The 19535-nt window shown below is 42.7% G+C and overlaps 2 protein-coding genes across 5 annotated transcripts; one reads left to right on the top strand and one right to left on the bottom strand.

The window, feature by feature from the left end:
* Positions 1-233: 233 nt before the first annotated feature.
* atl1 (atlastin GTPase 1) lies at positions 234-9608 on the top strand. 4 transcript variants are annotated; one of them, XM_037071562.1, is made up of 14 exons: positions 237-468; positions 2143-2393; positions 2653-2787; positions 3341-3445; positions 3948-3998; positions 4163-4219; positions 4370-4462; positions 4552-4690; positions 5137-5264; positions 5459-5515; positions 6149-6220; positions 6407-6838; positions 7116-7130; positions 7760-9608. In XM_037071562.1, exons 1-14 carry the CDS (start codon positions 429-431, stop codon positions 7871-7873), a joined length of 1689 nt encoding a protein of 562 aa, XP_036927457.1. In that variant the 5' UTR covers positions 237-428; the 3' UTR covers positions 7874-9608. The 4 variants fall into 4 exon arrangements, with proteins under 4 accessions (XP_036927459.1, XP_036927460.1, XP_036927457.1 ...); XM_037071563.1 differs by having other exon boundaries at positions 238-462; XM_037071564.1 differs by lacking the exon at positions 7116-7130 and having other exon boundaries at positions 234-468.
* A 1512-nt stretch (positions 9609-11120) lies between these two features.
* sav1 (salvador family WW domain containing protein 1) lies at positions 11121-19391 on the bottom strand. The gene is made up of 5 exons (XM_037071573.1): positions 18904-19391; positions 17047-17541; positions 13863-14133; positions 13536-13691; positions 11121-12758 (listed from the first exon to the last, which is right to left on the bottom strand). Exons 1-5 carry the CDS (start codon positions 18995-18997, stop codon positions 12545-12547), a joined length of 1230 nt encoding a protein of 409 aa, XP_036927468.1. The 5' UTR covers positions 18998-19391; the 3' UTR covers positions 11121-12544.
* Positions 19392-19535: the final 144 nt, after the last annotated feature.

Below are 19535 nucleotides of genomic sequence, written 5' to 3'. Positions count from 1 at the left end.
ATGAATGTGGATATTCCCGATGGTACGCGAAGGCAGCAGAAGACCCCGATCTCTTTGTAGTTACCGCCACCTACCGGCAGCAGCTGAACATGTATTTTCCAATACTAAATTTTAAAAAAAAAATATGCTTGACGTGAATTTCATCCCCTCCACTCTGTACACAGTTTGATCCAACGAGCGATGAGCCACGTCCTTTTCCCCCCCGCAATATAAACCTGCAATTCCCCCCCCCCACAGTGGGAACAACAGACAACCGCGCCCCCTGGCGGCCGGTGCGAGCGGCGCAGGACGCTGGGAATAAAAAGCTCCATCATCCTCCTGCCATACGAGCATCGTTTTCGCTGGAGATTGAGCATCCTCCCTACACCCATGACTGCGGACTAGGGCCGCTCATTAACGGACAAACAGAGGGATTTAAGGACAGTATTATGGCGAAGCACCGTAAAGACAGAGACAGCTGGGGTGAGTGTACGTACAATTTGATATTTCATGCTTTTCCTCTTGACGCACATACGTTTTTTTTCCTCCTTCTCCTTCTAATGCCTGCCGAGGCGAGGGTGTAAGCATTGCAGCCAATTAGATGTTTATTCTAGGCTCCATCGTGAGGGGCTTGTTTTCGTTTCGACTTAATTGCGACCAGTGTGTGTTTATTCCTAATAACAGGAATTAATATCGCTGCTAGTGAAGGAATACACCAGTTTTTATTTTATTTTATTTTATTTTTACTGCATGGATATCGCTCAGTCAAGCATAAACGAAGAAATATCTAACACAAAAACACAAGTTCTGCCATCTAAACCTGCGCTGGAAGGTGTTTCCTATCATCAGCATACAGGAAATGCTCTGTAGGGTCGGTTCAGGCCCCCCCTCCTCAAAAAAAAGGCCTGAAAATAACCTTCTGATTTCATTGTTTATCACACTGAGCCTCCCCATGATGTCTGTGCTGCATCTGCCATCAACTTATGTAATATTGCATCAGTAAATAGCTTGTCTTTATCCCCATCAGCATCACCTTTCTCAGCAGCCACCCTTGCTATCATCATCATCATCATCTTCACCTCCACCACCACCATGATAATAATTACCAGCATCCCAATTGTCACTGACATCACTCTTAACTTTATATCAAGGCCTGCAAGAAAGAAAAAAAATGGCCTGAATGACTGTATCAGGTTTGAGGGAAATAAGGGGGGATTTCTGCTGTTTGTCAGTAGGAGAGTTTATCTGCTCTGACCCACTTTGAGCAGAAACAGCTTCTGACGTCTTTGCTTGCTCTAAGAGCAGCGGCAGCAACATGATCGGGGTAACCAGGCTGGCTCACGCCGGGCCGGGTGAGGCCTTTTTTTTTTTTTTTTTTTTTTGCAGGGGGATGTGAAGTCAAACTGACAGTCTTCTTCAGGCCTGAGAGGAAACCTTGGATGATTCCTCCTTAAATTATTCACCGTGCATCCTTGGCCCCCCCTGCATTAATCTTTTAGCACCCTCCCAAATTTTGCTACTCCCTTAATCTGACACTGTGCTTTTTGTGAGTTCACACGCGTGCTTAATTTGCAATTAGATGCTCACAGATTGGAGAGAGAGATGTGTGTGAGGGTTTTACTTCCTTCTCTCTAAACTCAGGAATCATTTTTGAGCTCAGCAGATGCAAGTTTACATTTCATGAATGGGGTTTAGGAGCTGAAATCTCTGCATCAGGACGGTCGTGCAGCTCGCGCTCTCCACGCAAGACAGCAGAGAGACTGGAAACACACTGAGTCACGGCCTGGAAAGTGCCGGAAAAAGCTCTGAATGCACATGATCTCATTGGGTATAAACAGATGGGATGGGTGGCATGATGTGATTCATTATTAGTATTAACAGGCTTGCAGGCGTTGCTATTGATCCGGGCCGAACAGGAAGGAGTAATGGACTCAACTTTCCTGTTTCCTCTCCTAATGGACATTTAAGTTCACCTCTTATCACCAGAATAAGTTCTAGCTCCTCACTCCCTCCTTGAGAAAACATTTCAGTTGTCTTTCAAGTCTAATTCTGCAGAATAATATCACCAGACTCAATGATAATCATCAACATGATCATCTCTCTGCATGTAAACATAATTAAAGGTCATTATTTGGACATTTCCCCCTCTGTCTTGTCTTCCAGGGTCCCTCAGTGACAAACATGTCTACGACTGGAGCTCAGAGGAGGAGGAGCCGGACGGACGAGCCCGGCCCGTGCAGGTGCTGCTGGTCAAAGACGACCACACCTTCGAGCTGGACGAGGCGGCGCTGAGCCGCATCCTGCTGGCGGAGGAGGTCAGAGACCGAGAGGTGGTGGCCATCTCTGTGGCCGGAGCTTTCCGCAAGGGCAAGTCCTTCCTCATGGACTTCATGCTGCGTTACATGTACAACCATGTAAGTGTCTGAGCTGCAGCTTCACATTCAAAGTTTCTATTAATCCAGATCCGTACCAGAAGTCAAAGGGGTCTATCCTGGGCTGAGACCCATCGTCTATTTAAGTTTCATAGAAATCTCTTGAGTAGTTTCTGTGTAATCTTGCTGACAAACCAACCCACCGATTTATAGACATGGTGGAAACAGAACCTCCCTGGCAGACGGAGCCGTAAGAGTTTTAATCCACTGACACCAACACTTGTGATCTCGTTGTGCTCAGGCGTCTGAAGGCTGGCTCGGAGATAACGAAGAGCCTCTGACCGGCTTCTCCTGGAGGGGGGGCTCCGAGAGGGAGACCACCGGGATCCAGATCTGGAGTGAGGTGTTCCTGGTGGACAAACCAGACGGCAGAAAGGTGAAGTCTGTCGCTGGATAACATTATTACACCGTTACAACGCATGCAGGTGCAAGGAGACATGATTAAATATGACATGGATACTTTATTAACCTCTGCCTCTTATTTCACACTGCCCTTTCTAATATTTGTATTCATCTTTCATTTAGCTCACATTCTCACTTGAAGGAAGCCAGTTTTGCATTTAGACAGTTCCTACAAGCTTCTTTTACGCCTGCATCAGCAAAATCTTTAGCCTGCACTGAAGACAGCAGCAAAGCAAACAAAAAGCAAGAGCGCTTCTGGTTGTCAGCTTCAAATCTGACCTTATCTGATTGTTCTTTTGTCCCTTTCAAACATATTTCCTCCTTTAAAAATCTCCCCTCTGAACCGAACCTACTAGCTGATGAGCTCAGCTGGTTCCTCACTTGTTTCTCATGTCATTAAAGGAGTCCCAGGTCATCTCTAATCCTCCTCACACTCTGTACCACATCACTTTCCTCAGAACATGCCGGACGTCAGGATGACCTCGCAGCAGAGGTCACTGAGTGTCTTTATCTGTCTCATTTCACAGGTCGCTGTATTGCTAATGGACACACAAGGCACATTCGACAGCCAGTCGACGCTGAGGGATTCAGCCACCGTCTTCGCACTGAGCACCATGATAAGCTCCATGCAGGTACGGTGACCTTCACCTGTCTGATGTAGCTTTAGTAATTAGCATATTCATGTGCAGGTATCAAAATAGGGTTTTGGTTTTTCATCAATCAGGAGGTGATGAAATGATAATGACTTGTCAGATTCCCAACGTTTATTGGACATTTAAGGTTTTCAACACTGCGTCAGAGGAAAATAGCAGCTGTGTGACTATGGTCCCTTCCCATCAGCCATCATCTGTGCTGAACTTCTGTTTGGATAATACAGACTAAACAAAGCTGGTCAACATGGTTAACATTATATCTACTAAATTTAGCATTGTTAGCATGCTTATATTAGCATTTGGCTCATAACACTGCTGTCCCTATAGGTGACGCCTCACTGAACGTTTTAGATTTTTCGTTCTTTGACTGTTTTGTTCCTTTAATCTCACAAACCAGAGGATTATTTTTAAAATGTAATGTGTACTACAAATTTCCACTTGTGAAGCTGAACTGTAAATGAATGTTTTTCTTTTTTTTCAGGTTTACAACATCTCACAGAATGTACAAGAGGACGACCTTCAGCACTTGCAGGTAAAACTGTCAAGTGTCAACACCAGAGCATAATGGAGAGCAAGGTCCTGATGTGAAACCTCAGTGAATAGTATATATGTGCTTTGGCTTAAAGTACAGACATAAATCATGTAAAATAAATAACACTGAACCTCACAGATTGTGTCTCATCCATCTTGTTTCAGCTTTTCACCGAGTACGGCAGACTAGCGATGGAGGAGACTTTCCTCAAACCTTTCCAGGTACAGTTTATCATTTTCACTGGTTGGTCATGGAAAAGATGTCAAATTGTAGTTAACTTAGGAAAAAAAGCAAATTTTAATATTTGATTATAATGTACAGTACAAGATATCAACAAGAGTCACATGGTCGTGTTTTTTCTCTTTCCTCAGTCGATGATTTTCCTTGTTCGAGACTGGAGCTTTCCATACGAGTTTTCCTACGGCCAGGAAGGAGGCATGAAGTTCCTCGAGAAGAGACTGAAGGTCAGTTGTTGAACATCTCACTGATAACGAGTAGTTTTGGCTAATTCAATGTCTAACGCTCGATACGTGTGTTTTTGTTCGTGGTGTAGATCTCAGAGAACCAGCACGAGGAGCTGCAGAACGTGCGTAAACACATCCACTCCTGCTTCACCAACATCTCCTGTTTCCTCATGCCACACCCGGGCCTCAAAGTGGCCACCAACCCGCACTTTGATGGAAGAATTGCAGGTACTCGTCCTCTGTCTGACTATTTCATTCAGTGTTGAGAAGTTCAACCAACACCTCTGTATGTCCGTCAGTCAGTCGATGCCTTCCACAGTCTTTCTCCTCAGAGACTGAAACTCGACATTGAGTTCATCAGTTCCAACTTTCATGACTATCATTCTTGTGTTTTTTTCTGTAATCCTTCTGACAAACAGTGGAGGTAAATATGTAACCACGCAGCCGGTGCAGGGTTGAGCATTAATGAATTGTGCAGGAGCAGGTGGTGCGCTGGAGCTTTGTGAGAAGCAGCGCCCGAGGGGAACAAGCTGTTTGCTGCTCTGAACTGCTTATATTTCCCACTTATTTCCTGGACTTGCACCAGAAACTGAATATGACCGAGCAAAGACAGTTTGAATTTCAGCACGTACTGGAGTCACTCAGCAGCTGTTTTCCTCTCCCTCGCCGTCTAGAGATTGATGGTGATTTCTTAAACAACCTGAAGGTTCTGGTGCCGTGGCTGCTCAGTCCTCGCAACATCGACGTGAAGGAGATCAACGGCAGCAAAATCACCTGCAGAGGCCTGCTGGAGTACTTCAAGGTCTGAACAAAAGACCATCGTGTTAAATTAAACGCTGTACTTTCGTTTTTTTTTTATAAATAAAACAGTTGAATGAATCTCTCTGTTCACTGGACATGAAGTCACATCGTCCTTTCATCGTGTAACTACTCACTATCAAACTCTGAGTTTCTGCACAAGATTTAAACTAAATCCAACATTTTTCTTTGTTTCAGGCGTACATCAAAATATACCAGGGGGAGGAGCTGCCACATCCAAAATCTATGCTGCAGGTACATTTTCCTTCCATTGATTAAACTACGTTGTTTCTGTTATAATATATCATTAATCGTGATGTGAGACTATATATCATCTTAGATTTTGTGATGCCATAAGTGTTGTCTTGAATTACAGTAAAGTGATCATTTCCAGACTGCTCCACTTGTTCTGATCGTTGCCTTAACCTGGTTAGTTTTTATATCCACATTACTGGTGATTATTTATCAAAAATCAGTGTGTTAATATTTTGTCTGTACCATGTTGTCACAATATCAAAATGGAGGTATTGGGTCCAAAATATTGTGATATTTGTCCTTTTGAGGAGATTTCAAAATATCGAGATAAATGTTGTGATATAATTTTAAGGCCACATTTACCAGCCCTATGTAAAAGATTCTATTTATGTATGATTTCTAGCAACGTTGACTTTTTTATTCTTCATTTGTATGCACTTGTTTATAATGTATGAAGTCTTCTAGTTTTATTTAAGCTTTTAACGTGTCTCAGCATTTGTTCTTCTAGTTGGTTGGGGATCAGCTTGTCACACACTGTGACACACGTGTGTTAATAAAGTTAATGTTATCTTGCATGATTAAATGTCACCTTAAAATAAATGATCACCATGACTTCATCTTCTCGCTCTCAAGGCCACAGCGGAGGCGAACAACTTGGCAGCAGTCGCAGCAGCGAAGGATCTGTACAACAAGAAAATGGAGGAGGTAGGAACCCTGTGGAGTTATTGGCTACTATAGGCACTATGGAACAATGTTTTGACAAGTGAGTCCGCCTCTCATCTCTGTCATGGATGTGCCATCAAATGTAGAATTGCAGCAACAAAGGCAATGAAGAAGAAAACTCCACTCCACCCAAACTGTCCACTGCTGACCCTCTTGTTGCGTCCCCAGGTCTGTGGGGGTGATCGGCCCTTCCTGGCCCCCAGCGAGCTGCAGGCCCGGCACAGCGTCATCAGAGAGGAGGCCCTGCAGGTGTTCCGGGGCGTGAAGAAGATGGGAGGCGAGGAGTTCAGCCGCCGCTACCTGCAGCAGCTGGAGGGAGAAATTGACGAGGTGTTCGTCCAGTACATCAAGCACAATGACTCCAAGAACATTTTCCACGCAGCCCGCACGCCGGCCACCCTGTTCGTGGTCATCTTTGTCATGTACGTGGCTGCGGGCATCACGGGCTTTGTGGGCGTGGACATCATTGCCAGCCTGTGTAACATGATCCTGGGTCTGGCGCTGATCACGCTCTGCACCTGGGCCTACATCCGGTACTCTGGGGAATATCGGGAACTCGGCGCCGTCATCGACCAGGTGGCCGGTGCACTGTGGGACCAGGTAATTCAAATAAAACATATGCATTCATGAAAGTAGAGGACAAGTTCACACAAATCTAACATTCTAGACATTTTCTGCTCACTTCACTAGTTCACATCTTCATCATTAACATCAGTGTTAAAGTATCTTTGAACCACCAGAGGGCGACAACCTCCATTAAATCAACGGCAGAGATTCATCACAGCAGCATTCACTGATCACTGAACACACTTCATGTTATAAATGCATGTATGTGCTCACAGTATGTATGTTTTTTTCTTTCTAACGCCTCCTGCAGGGGAGCACAAATGAGGTAAGTGAAGCAATCCGAGTGGGAATGTTTAATAAAGGCTGGGATTGTGAGAATATCGATGAGCTCAACCTTCTTAAATTTTTCTTTAAATAAAAACAGGAAACTCTCTCATTGAGTTACCAACAGGGAAAAGGTCATGACATGATATTTGCATGAATCACCAGAACATAAATCTGAACGTGGGATGAAGCCAGACTCAAAATAGTTGTTTCATTCTGCTGACATATTGGTGTCAAAGGTTTGTACAGATAAGAGGGAATGTTTGATATCTCTTTTTAATCACACCGTCCATCAGAAAACACTGTAATCAGGAGGAAAATGCTCTTTAATTCAGGACATAAGTGATATATGAACAGTCCCTCCAGGAAACAGCCTTTAAAGATTTGTATTATAAAGTTATATCAGCATGAAACATAGAGGCCTCATTGCATTCTGGGTAATGTTGAGAAAGAAGAGGAATGTGTTCTAGCTGTTTTTACTCTGTCCATAACAACAGCATTATAGGAATGCCATGCAGGACCAGTGGACTGCTTTTCAAAACATTGTGCCTACATTACCCACAATGCAATGTAGCCACTGAGTGACATCGGTTGGATTCTCTGCCACTCATCTCCCTCTCCTCTCCACAGGCTCTCTACAAGCTGTACAATGTAGCGGCCAATCACAGGCACCTGTACCACCACGCCTTCCCCGGGCCTCAGGTGGAGGAGGTGGCGGAGGAGCAGGACAAGAAGAGGGACTGATTAGATAAGACAACAGGGACTTCCTGGTGATGGACAGGTGGAGGAAGAGGAGGAGGAGAAGGAGAAGAAGGAGGAGGAACATCCTCACCCATCAGGCACTCTTTTATTCTGGTATTGGCTGGTGCTGCCCACCAATACATCCACTACTTTAAACCTATAACGGACTGTATAATGTTGATGTATAGGCGAAGTCAGAGCATCTCCTCAGCAGGCGATGGATGCCACTTATCATTGTCTCCCACCTTTTTTGTCTGTGAAAACAAACACCTGTACAGATACTGTAGGAGACCTCGGCACATCCAACCTCCACTCAGCTGTTGGTTTCATATCAGACGGGTTTCTTTTTTTCCTTTCGTTTGTCGCCGACAACGATCGATTTTTTTCAAAAGTATAGCCAGATCTGTGAACTCTCCCCCCTTCCATTAGTGACGATCGTTCTGTTCTTTGAAGTTTAGTGCTGTTTTTAAAAAAAAGATAACAATATCTACGATCTGCGATGTTTGAAAGCCAAAATATGTACTGTATGTTAAATAATGAAGCGTTACAAGCATCATCAGCATGGTAAATGGTTAATGTTTGTCATCTTTAAGCTCTAAAAACCAGGTATACTTTATAGAAAAAGAAAAAAAATCGAGTTTCAATGGTTGTGACAAAGTGGTATCGTGCCATGACATGTAAAAAAAAAGAAAAAAAAAAGATTTCACATCTGCAAAGGCATTTATTAGTTGTACACAGTTCTGTTTTGGAGGTTGGTTCTGGATCAGGGACATGTAAGAGCACCGGGTGGAAAAGACAAAAACAGAGCGACAGCCGCTCAAAGTTTACACAACACAGCCGACATTATCACTCACTTTGTAGTCCGCTTGCAGTTTTGTAATTACACAGTGATCCTCTCTCTCTCTGTGTATGTGTGTGTGTGTGTGTGTGTGTGTGTGTGTGTGTGTGTTTGGTCTTTGAGGGGAAAGCGTGTGTTTGGTTTTTCCATTGTGGTGCAGAGGTGGTGGGTGAAGCCATTGTTGCGTTTTTTCTCACTGAATGTTCGAGCAAATCCGAGGAATGTAGCTGTTCCGCGGCCGCCGAGGAATCAAAGCGAGTTTGTTATTAGGCGGGGCGACGGGGGCCCTGCTTTTTGGAAAACGATCCTCATTCCACATCTCTGTCATCATCTTCACACACTTAAGTTGAAGCATCTGTAATCTAAAAACCAAAAAAAAAAAAAAACAACAACAAAAAAGCATCTGTTGCATTTGTAAACAAAAGGCTTGTGTTGGTGTGTGAATACTTTGGCTTGGTAGACTGTTACTGTACATTTGTAAAACTGTGGTTATAGTTTTTTTTTTTTTTTTTTTTAATCATAGAGCTCACTGCTTTTCACGTACAGCTGCAGCACTTCTCTCTCCGTAGATCTGGTCACCGGCGGTACAGGAACACTGTCATGCATATTTAGCAAGTTTATACTGAGGTTTGACCTCAAGGGATGAAAATTTAACGGCACTGCGGCGGAGCGGCTTCTCGAGTCTTCCACAATGTATAATCAACATCAGTGAGGCCTTCACGCAAAAGAACCACCTAAGTCCGCTTTAAGATTCGTGAGGTTTCTTTTTTTCCCTTCGTGGCTGCGTTCAAGTGTCCATTCATGAGTCAGAAAAAAAGTAGCATTTTGTTTCGTGTTGCGTTTACACTCCAGATTAAATAAGAATTGGAAGATTTGACGCATTCAAAAAGAAAAAAAAAACTAAAACAAAACAAAACATGTTACTCTTGGAAGGAACAATTCATTCCTAAAGACGCCCCCATCAACACTTAAATCAGCTCCGGATGTCGTGGGAGCCTCAGCGAAGGGTCAAAATGAATCAACCTCTTCCAAGTCAACACTGCTGAGTTTTTTTCCACATACGCACTGCAAAAGTTCAGTTACAAGGAAATAAATAAAGTTGGACCAAATTAATGAAAACTAGAGTCCAGTAATTTCTTTTAAAGATTCCCTCCAGACATTTTTTAAGTCTTAAAAACACCAAATGATCATTTGTGTGCGATATGTTTGTATGTTTTGTCCACTGAAATGTATTGAAGCTACATCCAGAAATGAATGAATTTGCATAAGTTCTAAAGGTGCACTATGTGGTTTTGTGGAAGACATTTTAATCAGAAGACAAAGATCTTCATTGAGCCTAAACAAACTCTCTTTGTTTTCATAACTGAACAAACAAACTGAGCTTAAAGGACGACACAGTTTCCTACTGTTTATATTTGGCGGACCCTGCCACCTTTCTAACTTCACACAGTGATCTGGTGACCTTATTTTCCCTCTGAGAACAGCTTGTCTATCGAGTGATTGGAAAAACAAATACTTTGTTATGTAAAAGTTAAAAATGTCTTCTCCAAAACTACATACTGTCCCTTTAACGTCACAAAATCATCTTGTATTGACACGTGTTAAACTCATCTAGATTTAAGGGGGAATTCTGGTATTTTTAAACCTCTGCCCGTCATTTATACACCTATTGGGTAATTTATACACCTGTTTGGTGTATAAATGATCTTTAACTGTTAAAGTATGTCCACACACAAGTGCTATGTTTATATGTGAAAATATTCTGGCTCTGCATGCCGGGGTCCGTCCTCCATCTCACTCCACTCTTTATATTTTCACATCTAACTCTGCAAATTAAGGGATTATCTTTGTAGGGATCCTTTCCATAGTTATTATTATTCAGTTACACACCAGAATATGTAAAAGCCCAGGCTTGAAAACACCAGAACTCCCCTTTAAGATGAACACAGACAAACTTTCCCCTCTTGTAGTATCAAACTCATTTTCGTCATTCACTCATCAGTATTTTAAGATTTTACAAAAGAAAGATTTAAAAGATAAAGTCTAACTTGTTTTTTTTTTAATTTGTTTGCTTTAAGGGTGAGTCCACCAATTTTACACACTAAACTGCATTTACACAGTGTGAAGTGACGTGGCAAAGTTGCATTGTGGGTAATGTAGGCGCCATGTTTTGAAAAGCAGTCCACTAGTCTGCATTGTACTCAAAATAAATAGATACAGCAGAACCAGAGATCACCATTTAATTCCTAACACCCTCTTTCCTTTTCAAAATATTACCCACAATGCAACTTCGTCTCTGAGGAGACATCACTGTGTAAACACACTTTCATGTGTAAAAGTGGTGGCGTTACCCTTTAAAGCTCCATGTGGAAGTAAACAGTCAGCGAGATGCAACAACTGTACAGACATGAGTTGTTTTCTTCACTGCAGACTTTATTGCTTATGTCCTGTATTTGCAATACAACAAAATCAGATATGTACAAACTGATGACACCGTTCTGACAAGAAGTGACTGAGACCGTCTTGCATAGTGAAGGACTCAATGAAGAGAGGTCCGTACAAACATATTCCACTGTTTCATAATCAGACAACAGGAGCACATTCAGAAATGTTATCGTTCTACCCAAGCGTCCCATTAAACACTGTTGAAGGTGTTTTCGTTGCATATTTTGAAAGCACTAGTGTCATAAAATATTTGTCTTCTGTCATTGATTGGAAGATAGCACCCATCTCTCTACAACACAACCTCCAGCAAAAAAAAAAACAAAAACATTTCTGAGTATCTCAAAAAGAGAAATAAGCTGATTGATTAGCGATCAATAGAATATGTTTCCAGGAACCTGCACTTCTTCCACAGAAGGGACGTGTCAGTCCGTAAAAATAAGGCATTACTGAGGTGAGAAATATCCAGAAAGAATGAAAGGAGAAGTTGAATTGCACTTTTGGCAAACTTAGTGTGTCTTCTGAAGTGTTTTAAAACGTTCCAGTAGCTTATTTATGTTTCATTATACACACACATACGAGAATATTCCTGACTTACAGTAATGCCGAGAGCCAAAGAGATGCTCAACCTGCTGCATCAAATGTGATGCTTCATCCAAGAGAAGGTCTTTAAATAAAGACGTGTTTCATATCAAAACTTAAATATCTGTCAAAGTTTTGGTGGATTGTCTCATAAAGGATACGTCATAAAAAAAAAAGAAAAATGAGCAGTTTTTGTTTAATGTAAAACAGTTGGTTTCAGTTTTAAGAGGGTAACAATGCAAAGGACAAAAAAAATGAAGTATTTCAAACAGAAAGAAATGAGAAGAAGCTGCCGGTCATTCTCTCCCACAGGAACAAATGACGGTGTAGCTGGTGTATACAAGACATGAGCAGACATTGAAAAATGCTGCGTTTTTTTTTTCTACTGTATTAAAAAAGGCACAATCTCAGGATGTTTTTGGACAAATATCCATAGTTTCTTTAAGACTGTCCTCTTCAGTCTTAAAAAACAGAAATCCATTCATTTCTCAGGGCTGTAAATGGCACCACAAGCAGTTTCTCTCCAGATGTACAACATTATAGGTTCTCTTTCTTCATTGGAGCGTTTTTTGTTTTTTTTTCAGTCACACGGTCATTCATAAATTGAGTGTCACATCGGGAGAAGGCAGCCCCCCGCCGACGCGTCTCTCGACTTCCTGGCTGATATATTTGGATCAAGCGAAGGCACAGATGTGTTTGGTAAAGAGGCAATTAAGAGTCAATCATGATTTCAAAAGAAACCCTCGACCGCTCCCAAACTGTGGAAACCTCAGAGAGGTGTGGCAGCGAGACGTCCCGACTGCACACACACATCACATGTTCCCTATGAAGTTCTTGTTGGGCTGCTGGGCGTACCACTGCTGCCGCTGCTTGCGAGCCTCCACCTCTGACAGCAACGCCTGCCGGTACGCCTCGTAGGATTTGACGATGTGCTCCAGCTCCTTCATGAAGAGCAGCTTCAGCATGCCCTGATACGTGTCCAAGTCCGCCAGCTGGAACAGCTCCCACTTCAAGATGTGGTCGTACCTGGAGCGAAGATATATGTGGTACTTTGTCAAAGTGTTGGGTGATTATGGTGCTGCTGAGCGCTGCTTTGATGTGGTGATCCTTGTAATAGCTGAAGGGGTGCCATTTCACACTACTTTCATCATTGATTAATCTGCGTTTATTTTCTGAAATTGTACAAAAATGGCTATCATATCTTTTAAAAGTCCAAGGATAATGTCTCTGAACATCTCATTTGTATTCAGTTTAATATGATTTACAACAAAAATGAGGAAATCTTCATGTTTCTGCCATTTTTGTGATGAAATGTTGAAACCGATGAAACCAATGTTATAAAGATGGACACTAAGCATGAAATTTGACATTATGAAAATACATTTATCAGTGTTCTTGTGTGGTCAAGTTATGCAACAGGGATGCCAATTCTAAATTAACTCAAACCTTGTTTGGCACCTTCTTAACGCAGTTTCTTTGGACGCATATACTGTTCACCAATACCAATATATTTGTAGATATGTTGATCAAGCTGAAAACCCACAAAAGGCATCACTGACATTTAGTTAGACCAACTAACTATATAATAAAAAAATGAAAGCACTTAATTTAAAACAAAAATGTGAAGATGTGTTCATTTTCTTCTTTGTGATTGTAAACACATATTTATAGGAGTTTTTGAAAGAGCTCATGTTGGCCTTCAGGTGATCTGAACTTTTCATTTTCTAGACCATAAAGTTAATCTAGAAAATAATTTGCATACTAAACGATGACAGAAATGTCGCTGCAGTAGTCAGTACTCACTTGAGTGGAGCGCGGGCGTACACCTGCAGCCAGTCTGGAATCTCGGCTGTGTGGTACGGGTTAGCCGGCACCAGCACCGGCTGGTTCCTCTCTGCAGGACGTGGCTGATAGGTGACAGGAGGTGGTAAAGGCGGAGGCTGATCATAGCGAGGCACACTGAAACAGACAGAGGGAATACAGTTTTTATACTTTTCTGTGAAATCAATTTGTAATAAATACTTTGGTGATAACCCTGGTCAAGTCTTTGGTGAGGAAAAAAATATAACTTAAATGTGATAAATACATTTGAAATGGAAGTGAAAACAAAATATCTGTCACTGTTCATACCTGGGAGCACAGGGGTGACGATACTGTGCCCTCTTGTTGATGTGATCCACGTAGTAGACCCCAAACTCGGCCGACTCCACCTTTTCCCAGCCTGGAGGGAGCCCTTCCCTCTCCAGAGGGTGGCTCCAGTGTGTAGTGTTAGTGTTGTGGTCGATGTAGTACTTCCTGCCTCGGATGGTCCAGTCAACGGTCCAGCCGGCAGGAAGAGGGAGGTCCTCTCCCGTCAGACTGGAGAGGTTCCCAAGGGACTTGGCCTGTATTCGACCTATGCCTGAGGAAAACAAACATTTCTTTTTTAGAAACCTAGAGGGAGAGGGAGAGATGTCTGACCAAACATACAGCTGAGCAGCTGCCAGCAAACAGCACCTCCGGGAAAGACAACATATTCTGGGAGATTTCTTAAAAACAGCATGTGTGGGAAAATGTAATTTGGAGGAGAGGAATGTCCAGCATCTAAAAAGGTCATTCTGATGTGGCAACTGAATATAAAGAAATGTAAAGAAATATTAGGGAGGCCTGATATGAATCATTTCCGAAAGCATGACTTATGCAGGGATGCTTAATGTCTGCCTCTTTCCAACTGTGGCATCTTATTCATTTGATGAATGGTAGGAAATGGGAGTGTTGTTACATTTGGACAGGAAGAGTGAGCACACAGCAGCTTCAGTGAAAGAGAACAAACCACTGAACTCCCAGGCAGCCTGTAAGCGCAGCCAGCAGAGTGGCTTCATTCAACAGGTCCTGTACTTTAACTGGCGAGCAATGTCGGCGAGGAATGTCGAGCCGACAGCTGTGTGGATGACTTAGACTGAGCGAGAACTATCATGACTCACGACCAACGAGCCTGGAGGGACTCGGAAAGTGTTGAAAACACGGGAGAATGAGCGGGGAACGAAGCATCTCAGCAAAATGGCGGCTACAATCTGATAAATTCAGCACGAGAGTGACAGCAACAGAGCTGGAGCTCTTTGCCAGCTGCTGAGTGAAGGGACGGAATGTGCAAGCGCTCCGCAGAAATGCACTCCTCCTCCTCCACCTCATCATCATCATCATCATCTCTGCCCTTTTCCTCAGAAAAATGGCAGAAGGCCATACTCACAGCAGACCTAAAGCTTGATGCATCACAGGAATTTCGCTGGAAACCGTCAAGAGTAGACGAGCATGTTTACAACTGGTGATGCGGCAGCTGTATTTCCACTACTACTGTGATCAGCTGAGTACGAGTATGAATCACCAGCAACAAATGTTGACTGTATAAGTACATTTAAGTACGCAAGTAAAACAGCAAAGTGTTTGTGCACTTGATTAGACAATTTTCACACATTTGTATTAGGGATCAACACCTCTTAATTGCCAGATTTTCTAAGTAAAATAATCTAAGACGACCTACGAATGTATGTATGGAATCATTTTTAAGTTCAGGTCCAATGGTAATGAAGAAGGCAGGCTCGTGGTGAGTGCCTTCCCTCAAGTAAAACCCGCATTAAAGAACTTGGTTTAATCCTTGAAGAGGATTTAAATGTCAGTGCCCGTATCAAAGCTGAAACAAACTTGTCATCCTGGCATCTTAAAAACATAACTTTGTGTCCAAGCGAGACCAGGCTGCGACCGCTTTTTGACTGTCGAGTGTGACTAAACATTTTAACATGTCACTATGGCGCCAGATATTCAACAGGTCTTTTAACAAAAATAAACAAAGCAAATCCACAAATGCTTCCACAAGAGCAAAACATAGAGCCAGTATCTCAGAAAGTCAGCGGAAAACACTAACGTTTAAACTCTGATATTATTGCAAACTCTTGTGCTCTTGATTTCACATAAACAGAAACATTTATCTTCACCTTTCTTCCTGTATACATCATTTACATCATGTGTTCTGCAATTAACCCATATCATGTGCTGGAGCGATTATATGCACCAGTGCAACCAGTGTAGAAAGTTAGTCTGGAGCCCTGTAAGACTCAAACAAAGCTTAGAGAAGAGCATTTTTTATATTTATCTCCCATAGGCTGGACTGCTGTAATGCACTTCTGACTGACCTCCTGAATAAGACCATCAGACAGCTGCGACTCATTCAAAATGATTCAGCTAGAATACTAACTAACACATTTCTCCTATTCTTAGATCGTTGCACTGGCTCCCAGTTAGGCCCATTGTCTAAAAGTCCCTCAGTAGTCTGGGCCTAAAATATATCACAGATATATTTACTAAGCACAAGCAGGGAGGTCTCTCTGTGTATAAGGTGCTATATAAATAAACATGTATTTACACAGTACAAAAACAAAGGAAGTGTCAGCTGACTGCAGCTCGATGACGCCTCCGAAACGTCTCTGTGAGGTAACCATTCAGAGAGCAGCACCCACTTACAGTACGCACACATGATTCATAGAAGTGAAGCAGTCTGAGGCTGAGACATTTGACTGCAGGCGGTCTGTAAATTGCTAGTTTGCCAGCAGAAAGATTCAGCAAACAGAGAGGTGAAAAATGCAGAGCTGCTAATGCTTGTTTAACTTCGCTCCAAACAAGGCTCCATGATGTGCGATAGGCGGGCCTGACGTAATACTAAACTATATACATGACAGGTCAGCCGCAAAATAAACGGTTCCCTATTGTTTGGAGTGGGTTGGAAAATTCCTGCAACCAACCTAAACATCCAATCTCATGGAAATTACACACTTACACCGTACTCGTGTTTACAATGTGGAGCAGCGAGATAAAAATATTTAATGAAAACTTTAAAAAAAAAACTGAAATTAAAATGCTCCTTTGAGCCGCTCAGTGTCAGACTTGCATTCCTTTCAAAGTGGCCTGTGTAAGGCCCAAAACCCATCCATCATACTTTGTCATTTCAAAGCAGCAATCATTTACTCCTCAACATTCTTCCTAAAGGACAAATCTGAAAACTCCTGCTAGTGTGATTTCACTCATCCGTAAACACGACTGCTGCACTTTCATAACTCAGAATTTGCAGACAGAAAGCAATAAAAAGACAGTTTTAGTCCCTTAAGAGTCCACGACTGCCTGCCATGTACTTTCCAAAACCATGTGTGCAATTCAAGAATGCATTTCCTGATCTTTGTCACATTTTGAACTCTCACTTTCTTCCAGTTGTCAGAGCCCCTTTCTTTGCTTTCCTGTAACGGAGAAATGTCTCAACCAGTAAAAACATTTTTTTCGCGTTTACCTGAAGGGGGTCTGCTTGGAGCTGGTGGTGTGTGCTGTCGTGGAAGTCTTTGGAAGTTGTGTTCATTGTGCTCATAGTATCTAAAGTCCTCAGGAAAGCGGTCCGGGACCCTCCTGGGCTGTCGCTGCTGCTGGTGCTGCTGGTGCTGCTGGTTGTCATAGTAAGGTTCAGAGGGGTAGTAATATCGGGCAGCGTCTCCGTTCTCAGACATAGGGCTCACGTCTGTGAGGAAGGACTGTGAGGAGCCTCCGTACTCGTGGGGCAGGTCTCCCAGGCTGCGAGGCAGGTACGGAGGTGCTGACATGCGGTGGCTCTCTCGGCGGGCCACCTCATGAGGGGGCCTCTGCACAGGGGCACGGAGAAAACTCTTGTTGCGGGACACCACGGGCTCCCGGCTGGGTGCCACAGGGTAGGCAGAGGGCCCCATGTCGGGCAGAGGGACCTCTGTGCGTCTGGGAATTGTGGGGCCATGACGGATGAATGAAGGCATAAGATCTGCAACCAGGTAAACAAGGCAAATGTTAATAACCAGTGGAAGTAGATTATACATATATTTTACAAACATACTGTATACTACGAGGTGACTGACCAGTATAGTGAACTGTTTCTGTGCATTGATGTCATTTAAGAAAACAAAAGGTAATTGTAAAACTCTCTTGCGTACTTGTTATTGTCAAAAGTTTCTGCATTTATTCTGTGTATGTCAGAATAACAGCTAATGTATAAAGTCCTTCCCTGTTTGTCCATCATAGTTATGAAGACTATGGCATGTCTAATTGTGTTAGATTTTAATTTCTTTGCTCCCAAATATTGGTTTTGTCATTTACCCCAAAAATCAGGTATCTGGGCTCTTAATGGAACTAAATACAGGCTGGAGGGACTTTTGCTCTCATTGAGTGTATTCATACTCTTCAAAAGTTCAGTACAAAATATAGCACATTTAGTTCAACTACACTGGGCAAACACAAATCTACAATGCAAAATATATTACAGCCTGGATTCGACAAGCAACAGTTTATAAGGTAAAGAAGTTAAATTTATCTTCACTTTGAGCAATCTTAAAACCCTACTTTCATTTTAATGCATTATGACAACACAATAATATACATTAGTACACTGACAGGTGCCATTTTTTCTGCACAATCAGAGCTTTTATGGCAATTTTGATGATAATTCTTGCGTCAAATTCTAAATGCAGAACTTTTAGTTGAAATGTTGTATTTTGCAGCAAAGTTAAGCCACTTTAAGTAAATGTTTAAACACTTTTTTTGACTAATACTGGTTCAAACTAGTAATACTATGGCTAGGCCACTAATATCTATAACACAGGTTACATGCCAATCGATTTGACATCAGAGGACAGTTCAACAGGTCGAGAACAGATGACAACACTCAACTTCAATTAATGGACAAACTGAAGCTAACTAGCAACAAATCTGACTTTTCACTAAACTTCACCACTGAATGGAGTCGGAAAATATAACAGGTACAAAAAGTGTCAAAAAGTCATATCACTGTGTAGTTTTGTTTACTTTCCATTAGCCTGAGCAGTCACCGTTATCTCACAACTTTTCCTTTTGGCAGTGCAGCTGATGCGAACGTAGCAAGATGAGCTCTCGGCTAGCTAGCACGTCAACTATAAAGTTAGCAACTTGTTTAGTTACGATGTACAGAAACTCTATAAAACAGCTGGTTGCAGGTTTATGAGCCGCTTTAATATGACAATACATCCCGACACATTCACTTCAGCCCGTTTGTTATCATTAGCTCGCTACTCATGGGCGCTAAAGTTTATTTTCGCTAGCAGGCTAACTGGTGCTAACTCGAGCTAGCTGGCTAACAGCTTGTTGCGCTTACTTCTCAGGAGCGGCGACGTTTCCTTCTTCACATATTTCCCGTGTACCTCGGCTGGTTTCGACGCTTCGTTTTTACTTTTCTTTCGTGAGAGCATAACTCAAGGCTCGGACACATCAACAACACGTCGCTGTAATGTCACGGCACAATCCCTCGACCCCGAAGCGACCATCCCGTTCAGCTCGCACAGCGCGGAAAGTAAACATTTTTAAGCTGTAGATTAGCTAGCAGCAAGTTAGCCAGCTAACCCCGAGCCGCTGGAGGAGGCTGTGCTGCTGCTGCTGCTGCTGCTGCTGCAGAGGTCCGGTCCGCTGTGAGCAGCGCTGCTGGTCCTCACTGGGAATGTTCCTGCACGGTCCTGCCCATCTGAACCTCAGAGAGTCAGGCTCAGACTGATAACCACTGAGCCTCAGCGGGTCAGACTCAGACTGATAACGACTGAGCCTCAGTGTGACTGTCTGACTCACCGCTCACATTAAAGAGTGACGAGCAGGTGACCTGAAGTGTGTCACAGGTGTGGAGGCAACATCCTGACAGATAAAGAGGAAAAAAGTTATCAACTTAGACTTGATTCAAAAAAAGTAAAAATAATAATTATGAGATAAAAAGTCAAAATATGAGATACATTTTATCAG

This window comes from Acanthopagrus latus, chromosome 16 (assembly GCF_904848185.1).
Source record: "Acanthopagrus latus isolate v.2019 chromosome 16, fAcaLat1.1, whole genome shotgun sequence".
In the NCBI taxonomy this organism is placed as follows: Eukaryota; Metazoa; Chordata; class Actinopteri; order Spariformes; family Sparidae; genus Acanthopagrus; species Acanthopagrus latus.
Note: the sequence above shows the minus strand (reverse complement) of the source record. Positions and strands in the feature narration are given on the sequence as shown.